Here is a 9450-nt window from a genome sequence, read left to right as displayed (position 1 = left end):
ATATATATATATATATATATATATATATATATACTCGTATATATATATGCATGCGTGCGCGTGTGTATATAAAAGATATTTCTTCTAAAATATATATAATTAGAATACGTGTTTCTCCCCTTTTTAAAATTTCTTTAATACGTAAACACAATTAATTGGAATGCAATATGTCTTATACATATACAATAATAATTATGATGTGTTACAAATAATGCTTTTTAATTCTAAGTATTCTTTATGAATCAGTAATATACCTTAGCATCCTTGGTAACAGATGGTGCGCGGGGAGGCTGACGTTTAGGCGATCTGCGATCGGTGACGGTCGGTCCGAGGCTCTGAGAGCGTCCGGTTCTCGGACTATTTTTCGGACTGGACTTGGTTCGTGGTTGAATCTCGTCCCGATGCTCCTTAACATCATCACGTCGCCGTGGTATCACGGGCTCCAATTTCTCTCTCGTTGGAGAGGGAAGCAGTGCACCGTCACCTTGAATGACATTTTTTCAGAACAATTTATAAAAACACGAGGAAGAAAGCAAAATATAATATTTACATGCATATATAATTTTTTTTCGTTTGTTGATAATAATCAAAATAATCAAATAAATTATGGATAGATACAAATATAGATTATCTTCGACAAGATAATAAAGATATACAATTTTTATCTTGTTGTTATATTAATTAATTTTATTTACTATATGTATAAACCACGTACCCACACCAGTTGTACGATCGAGATGGTGGCGGATCAAGAAATCCTTTCTTGCGCGAGCGATGGCTCGATCAGTATCCTGCAACAAAATTGTATTAGAAATACTAATTAGGTGTGTTGTGTTGTCTCATGTACTTTAGTAAAAGTTTTACTACTTTATAAATATCAAGATAACGAGAATTCACAAGTATATCCAAATTTTTAAGAATCCAATTATTGGCCTTTTTAATAATATTTACTTTTACAAATCTTATATATATATTTTTGCATTATATGCTACTAAAAATAATGAAATTTTCCTAAAGTTAAATTTATTTCATTCTGTTCATAATACAAAATTTAAAATAACTGAGCTATAGTTTCAGTAATTTTCCCAATTATTATCCTACATATATACCCTTCGTCAATTCAATATCAAACAATTAATAAACCATATTGATTTACCTATGTAATAACTGACATTTAAAAAAAAAAAAAGTCATTAATTTACAAAAGATAGCAATTGCAAAATAATGGTCGTGAACAATAGTTTTAAGATCGTGCATAAATTAAAGAGAAAAAAATAATTCTTGAATCTCGTTTTAAAATAACGAAAAAATCAGTTGCATCGTCTCGATTCCCGACTTTAAGATACTTCGACAATGTTCAATAGAAATCGATTCTATGAGAGGATAAACTATTCGATAGAATATTTGCGTACTGCCTTAGTGTCGTCTTGTAGTATGCCGTGGATTGGTCTAGCTTGTACCGAGGACGGTCGACCCGCCGGTGGCATAGTAGCGATCGGTGCGACCTTCCTCGTATTCTCCTTTTCTTTCTCCTCTTTGGTGACCGACCTGAACAATTAATCAAAAAGAGATTCTATGACGATCATATCAAGCCGATTATCGATTCGTTCGAATCGATAAAGTGAACTAGCTAACTACGACGGAATCCGTGTGAAGGTGCGAGCACGCTCGAATTCTCACGAGTGCTCTTATTTATTTTGCGTGAATAACGCAAATCCGTGATAAACGACGTTTACGATCGCACAGTGGATACAACGTGTGTGGACGACGCATGTAATTCAAAGCGAGGTGTTTGGTGCATTTATGTCTATCGAATATAAGAATTTCGAGTGATTTAAATGCAACCCTATTAGAGATTCATCTATTTAATAACGACCTTCAAAATGGCAGAATCAAGAGTGCAAGTTTCTTGAAACGATACACACGTGTGTTCAAAGTGCGTTCATGGTACAGTGTAGTTGAATTTACACACATATTTCTAAAAATGTTTCGTTATTTCAAACTGAATTTCTTATAAATGATCTATTTCATATTTTTGAAAAAAAAAAAAACCATGCAAAAGTAAAAAAAAATACGATCCATAATAAACTTGATCGACGGAATATTTTAAATCTTCATAGTATTTTAAAATGCTTATCATTATTAAATTGACAGTCCATTTAATTTGAAATATTATTTCAGCTTCAGTTTATGATTGCTTTTCAAGTCTGACAGTAATCGACGCGCAGTTTATTTAACTGAAGGATGTATATAATATTTACATAAAACTATGAATACCAAGATTCAGCCTCAATCGTATTTAGCACTTTTTAATTATTTTTATTATTTACATTATAGTCTAGTTTAACTTATTGTTTATCGACGAAATTTTCCTGTAGTTAAAATTCGAAAGCATAAATTCTGCTGAACAAACGTACATGTAAAACGAATAATTAGTACTAGATCTTCTATGACAGCAATATTTTCTGGCAAGTTATTACGCGATAACTAACTATGCATTTCCACAAAACATTTCGTTGATAAATTGATGTGAAAGAATGTATCACAAAGAATGAATCGTGATTGTTAAACAACTCCAACAAACCAACAACGTTGTTAACAAACGTTGTTACGTAACAACGTTAGCGACAGCAACAGTGACAACAACAACAGTAATAAAAACGAGTTTCTCGTTGGAAAATGATGGAGTATAGTGTACTGGCCTGGCAAGGGATAGAGCGTTGAGCGCGTGGTTACTGGAGACTCGTTTCCACAGCGAAGCTTCGTCCTCGGCTGCCAGACCGCAACCCCAGTCACGATGCTAACGCAAAGCAAAATGTATCAGCATCCATCCGTCTGTGTGTCTGTATTGTTATTTCCATGAACATCTAATCAAACTGAGTGACGCGACGACACATTTTTTAAGAAAAGGGTAACACTAAAAACTGGTAACACTAAAAACGTCACATCGAGTCAATCAACATCAACTTTGATTAAGTCTTTCATCCTACCTTTAAACGAATTATTTTAAAATATTGTTTTCTTTAACCTTTAGTAAGATATTTTCATAAACATATATATTGAAATAAGATATTCCAAATAGTTATTCACTTCTTTTCGATTTTAATGTTCATTTTTTATAATAGACATTATTTTTATCACAATTTATAATGTATACTACATTTCATATTTGTAACAAAAGATTTATCAAATTCTTAAAAAAAAATTGAAAATAAAATTTTAGCAAAAATAGAAGTAAAACTGCGAGCTTAGTACTGTTTTTTTAACTAAACATACATAAAAATTTTAATTCTGTTTCAAAAAGAACAGTCTTGTAACTTTATTTAATATAAAGCTTGATGGAATTACTTCAGAATCGTTTTTTATATGATCAAGCAAGTTGTGAACTTGCAACCAATATCTTTATAAAAAAAATTCATCTTTAAATTAGAATTTGAGTAATTAAAAATTCGGTTTTCATAGAATTCTACATAGTCAGCTTAATCAAAATTAATAAATCGATGACAATCAATGCTACATTAAGAAAACATACAAAACATGCTAGGAAGACACTAAAATACCTTGCTCAGACGATGAAATTTTGGGACTGCACTCTCGAAATCGCGGAAATCGATTTAAGGATTAATTTCGAAGGGGGGTTTCATTAAAAAATCACATTAAATCATTAAAAAATCACATTAATAAAACAACCGACTAAATAAATAGTTAACTAGTGGTTTCTATAAATATCTTATGAGACGAGATATGATTGAAAATTATTTCACTTGTATTAAATATGTGTTGTTATTTAAAGCAGACACTTAATTTGGCAGACTTAATTTTCGACTGGACTTTCGTTGTTATAGATGACATCACAGAAGAAAGGAGTTAAAACAAAACATGCAACCTTGACGATTGTCGATTTCGCCGATCACAAACACTGACAGATACACACTCAACCCTAACAATTAGATCAATCGAGCAGTTAAACGCAAAACAAAGAGATCGAACGAAGGCTTCACGTAAAGATGGACGAATACGACATGGGGAAAACTGGCTTGAAATAAGAACTCGAATAAAAACCCTCTGGTCCCCAATTTTAAAGCGACGAAACATCTCCCACGGATTACCTTGTACTCGTCAGCGAGTCGCCGGAGCTCGATCACTTCCGCCGTGGGAAATGGTCTCGCCTTTGATTTTTCCGTCACTTTATTGTCCGATATCCGTACGGTTCTACCTGACTTTTTACCCCTGCAAACAATCAATTTGACGTGTAATGATCACGTAATCGTCGCGTCGCGTTATCGTCGCGTCTTCACACCGATCAAGATCGTCGTAGATGCCTTTTTTTACTTTCTGTTTCTTTTAAAATGTTTCCTCTTTCATGAGGATATCAAATCTTTTTACGTGAAAAGCCGTACTAACATATCCGACTAACAATCTGACCTGAAAGCTACTTTCAAATCCGACAGATCCTCTTCGCGTTCATCGCCCTCTGGTACCACACCGTCGATCATGTCCGTTCCAGTGCCACCCACCAATGGCTCCAGTTCTGATGCTTGGACCCCTGGGGAATATACAAAAATACGCTGAATACGCTTTTGTGTCTATGTGTGTATATAATATATAACTGTGCAATATAATGAGATTAGTTTCTTTTTGTAAATATATTCGTTATATTCGATTTATTATAACAAAATTCAATGACATAATGATAAACAACTGATAAATTTCTGATATTGAAGAAATAATACTTATCATAATGCTCTCTCTCTCTCTCTCTCTCTCTCTCTCTCTCTCTCTCTCTCTCTCACGAATAGTGGCATATTAATAATTTGTAATGTCAGAAAACTTTATTCTACTCCACACCTATTACTCCGCCATTTTCTACGATTTAATGCTGGATTCTCTTTAACAAAAATATTGAATGATAGAAAGAAAGACGAAAAGAAAGAGGAAATAATTTTTAAAAGTTACAAAAATGTGATATTTGACAAATTCGAGACTCGCAACGCAGGATTCGAATTAATCCTGAAAACAATTTGTCGTGGCATTCGATAAGTACCATCGCGCTTGTGATCAAAGTCGCCGGGTCGTTTCTTGTGTACCGGCGCGGGTCCAGAAGGCACCATGCCCTGTTTAAGCGCACCCATGCTGAGCGACTTCCTCGGTGGGCCCGTGGTACCTCCGGGAAACCCCGCAGCTGCAACCGGCGCCTGAGTTTCGCCATTTGTCAACTGCGGTCTTCTAGGCCAGGCGAACTGCAGCCGGTACTCGGTACTGATACGAGATATCGCCTTGCTAAGCTGACTTGGTGGCAGTGCCGACGTTGCTGTAACTTCCTATAATTTGAAGACCGATATTTCAAACTTAATTGACCTCTTCTCCTAGAAACCCTTCTCCTAGAATTTTCTTATTGCACGTGATTTTTTTTTCTTTTTTACTCGTCAGAGTGTATATACAGATGCTGTTATAAGTTGTAAAGAATTACAAAGAGTTATTAATATATAATATTATCAACATTTCTTACCCGTACTTTATCAGCTACGACATTCGAGTCGATGGCGTCGATACCACCGCCATCCGCTGCCGTGATAAATTCGTGCGTCCTGTAAGCGAGCTCCGGACATTTCTTTCGCCTGGGCAATGGTGGTTCCAAGGTGGGCCCTGCAAAATTTACATAGTCTAGATCATAATCTCTTCCTTCTTTTCCGAAATTTGGAATGTTATTTCTTCATCAGGTTTCTCGATTATATTTATTCAATTATCTAACTGTATTAGAGTTAACATTTCCAACTGTAATTTGATAAACAATATCTTCTGTAAATTGTTTTAACAACATTTATTTAATCAGTTTCTCCTTTGAAAAAAAAAGTAATAGAATCTTTTCAGATAATTAATAAAAAATTGATATTCTCGGGAATGAATCTATAAATTAATTACAATTTCCGATAGAGAGTTATTATTCACGCTTCCTTTAAATCCATCGTATCATTCCTCAAGTAATAATAATTTGTTAGTATACTCATACAAGTTTGAAAGTTTGTACCGGTAACAGAAAAATAATTTTCAACAATCGAGAAACCTTAAAGAAATTTCGATCAACTTTCCAAGCATGATTGCATAAGCAAGATAAACACAGGTGCCACTACATTAAAAATGTCGCTGTAATAACAAAAATAAATATAATGAGAAATTGCGAGATCATTTTTGTGGCGTTTATTAAACAAAATGATGTCTAGAAAACACTGGTGGAAAAAGAGAGCGGTTTTAAGCGACATGCAGGAAAATCTTGGGGAAGCAAGTGGAACATAATATCAAGCGATGATGATAAAAAATAGGGATTGTACAATGAAGAAATTGAATATGTTCTTTGTGAAAAAACTTTCGATTTTATGATTCCAATGACGATATAGGCGCGTTTGTTAATTTATCATTCTTGTGTGATTCATTCGAGCGCTTTGTTCACGTCTTACACCCTCCGGTTTTCCTTCGTGCATAACAGCTTTTGCATAATAGCTTCTTAAAGGTGGAGACATAATTTAGTGACAAACAATGTAAGCAACTTATTTCATTCTTCTTGTCTCCTCTATTAGCTGCTTAATAATCGGTTCTATATAACCAAGATGATCAAATTTCTATAAGCCTTTCTAATTAATTGCTATTGACATTTATTTACTTTCTCGTGACAAAGTTTTTATTATAGAACTCTCGTACAGAAAATTTCGCGTGATTAAAATTTGAATTAAAGACGTAACAAAATTTCGTTTAAATTTCATCTCTTAATTTTATTCTCCACATAATATACGTATGATAACTAAACTAACTGCGATCTATGATTCTATTCTTTCAATTTTTATCGAGTTTATAAAAAATAATCACGTGAAATCTATTGTCAGTACTTGGTATTTATATGTTTTGAATCAATATTTTTTTATATACAAAGAAATCTCATCTCTTACAAATTTTGTATAAAAATATTAAAATCTGTTTATTAATTTAAATTTCAAAAGATTTTTAAAGTTTCTTTTAATTTCTTGCTTAAAAACTGTAATGACCTCAACATTATATATACTAAAAGGTAAAATTAATCATTATCTTGGTTGATGTTGATAGTACCAGAAACGGAAGCTCAAAATATGTGATAATAAGCTTTGATTGAAATTAATTTAAAATGGAAGAGAGAAACAGAAAAAAAGGAATAAATTTGCTTTATAAAAGTAAAAACTTTTTTGAAAAAAGCACATACATTGGCTTCATAGATCTCATAACGGCGACATAATGGCAAACATGACACTCTGTACATGTTTATCGCAGTATATGTTATGTAGCATATGTGTAAATAGTCATTTCGCTATTATTTGTATACGAGTCTCAGCAGCAACGGTATGAATCGCTCTGTATATCGTTTCGTTATTATCTCTCCGAGTTATATTTTTCCCAGTACAGACGGATAACAACATTACAGCAGAAAAAAAATTTTTCAAAAAAAGAAAGAAGAACGTGGACATATATTATAAACAGATAGCATTATTACTCATGCAATTAATTAACTCCAGTGATTAGCGATTCGTTGTGTCGAAGCAACATTTTGTGCGATTCATTTACTTGATGTAAGAATTAAGATTAGAAGTAAAGCATAACAATCGTATAAATTAAAGCATAAAAATCGCATAATTATTAAATAATATATTTACAGATGATATATTACCATAACGATGCTTGGATTATTTCACATCGTGTTTTGAATACTTCAAATACCTTTGAAACTATAAAATTTCATTTAAAATTTTAAATCTTTAATTAAAAAAAACTTTTTTTCTTATTTTTTACTATTTTAACAATATCCGCTTAAAAACATAAAAGTTGATTTTTAAGAGGTGTTTTAATCGTTTAATGTGCGCGCTTATAAAAACATCTGTCTTTTTAAAAACACTTATAGAAATGTATTTTTTATTTTTTATTAGACTCTTATTTACGATGCGTGCAATCTTATTGAAATTACTTGCGTATGTTTCTTTGGCAGTAAAAGTAATATAAAAGTAAGGATAGATGATGGAAATGATTTTTTTTTATAAAAGAGGAATTATTTCCAAGTTTGATAAAAATATAGATATGTGTAAATAAAATTTTATTTGTAACTTTTTCGAATTATTGTGTTTCTAAAATTTTATGGTATGTACATGTGTCACATTGCACAGGTATGTATATATATGTAATATTACGGAGTAACTACACAACATTTTAATTACATTAGATTTCAGTTTGCTTTTCAGTTAAGTACAGACTCAGTTAATCTCTAATTAACATAATTATTAAACTGTCTGCATATCTTCAAATAACGAAATTCTATTCTAAGTATAACTAATTTCGAATATACTTAATAATGAAAAATGCTCAAGTATATTTTACTCGTTTCTTGAAATCAGAGCTCGAGTAAAAAACTATAAATACAAATCTCTTTAGGATACTTCTATTTCGATAATGCAAATCATATACAAACACATTTTATTTAAAAGACGATCAAAAGACGTGGTAGCGTTTCGCATCAATTATATTTCGTATTTTTCTTCTGGAGTTTTTTTTTCGTTTTATGTACCAATTATGTACGGACAATATACTACTTAAACTAATGCATGATAAATATGCCAAATATACAGTGATCTTTTCGAAAAACAGCGAAATAGATTAAGGAGTGTAAGGAGTCACATAATAAGCATGAGTCTCTCGGCATTGTATATACGAGTAAATCAAACTAGTCGCGTTTTATTTCCGTTTGCCGAGACACGTCGCAAAGAATACGTTCTACGTTCAACTGTATTATTTTTATGGTTCGATGTCGATGGCAGCAAGGTACATGTATAGAATCGATGTAATATACTGTACTCTGTATACGTCAGTAAGTAGGCGTAGCCATTCAGTGTCGTTTTACCGACGTCTCTTACCCATGATACGTCTTATTTACTGAACGGTTCAAATACGAATACGAACTAATGAAGCAAAGATCAAAGAAAATATAATTATATGACTCCATTTATTTCGATTTTAATCATTAAATATGATGAATATAATATGTTCTGCTAATTTAAAGGCTCCGATAAAAAAATAGAAAGGTTAAGAAAATTTCATTGTAAGTACCTTTAAATAAATATTTCAATCAAATATGACTCATCAATATTTAGATGTAAATTAAATTTTCACCACAATAAGCTTCATTAAAAGTGATTGTAAAAACAGATTGTATTGCATTTCAGATCGATGCTAGAGAGAAAAATAACTAAAAAAAAGTATTTAATTAAATAATCAAAATCCGAATTAAATTCTTTTTATCGAAAAAAAATTACTACATAAATTAAAAATCAAACAGGATGTAAGGATGCTGGCTATCCTTGCTGCAAAAATTCAGAAGTAATTGCTCTTTCATATATCTACACCCGCATTAAAAAGTAAAGCCAATTATCTTTCGAGCCA

The 9450-nt window shown here is 32.0% G+C and overlaps 1 protein-coding gene across 10 annotated transcripts in view; it reads right to left on the bottom strand.

The window, feature by feature from the left end:
- Nucleotides 1-9450, bottom strand: part of LOC108755698 (mucin-5AC) — a 61215-nt gene that overhangs the window by 11812 nt on the left and 39953 nt on the right. For 7 of the 10 annotated variants that reach the window (XM_018498866.1, XM_018498872.1, XM_018498870.1 and 4 more), the window contains 8 exons: nt 5510-5646; nt 5045-5321; nt 4426-4546; nt 4110-4230; nt 2703-2800; nt 1413-1548; nt 716-791; nt 255-484 (listed from right to left, as the gene is read on the bottom strand). In XM_018498866.1, the coding sequence (XP_018354368.1) occupies nt 255-484; nt 716-791; nt 1413-1548; nt 2703-2800; nt 4110-4230; nt 4426-4546; nt 5045-5321; nt 5510-5646 (1196 nt within the window). The remainder of the gene's footprint in view (nt 1-254; nt 485-715; nt 792-1412; nt 1549-2702; nt 2801-4109; nt 4231-4425; nt 4547-5044; nt 5322-5509; nt 5647-9450) is intronic. The other 3 variants (XM_018498871.1, XM_018498873.1, XM_018498875.1) reach the window with 1 other exon arrangement.

Source organism: Trachymyrmex septentrionalis, unplaced genomic scaffold, assembly GCF_001594115.1.
Source record: "Trachymyrmex septentrionalis isolate Tsep2-gDNA-1 unplaced genomic scaffold, Tsep1.0 scaffold9, whole genome shotgun sequence".
NCBI classification, from domain to species: Eukaryota; Metazoa; Arthropoda; class Insecta; order Hymenoptera; family Formicidae; genus Trachymyrmex; species Trachymyrmex septentrionalis.
This window is presented reverse-complemented; position numbering and strand designations above follow the sequence as displayed.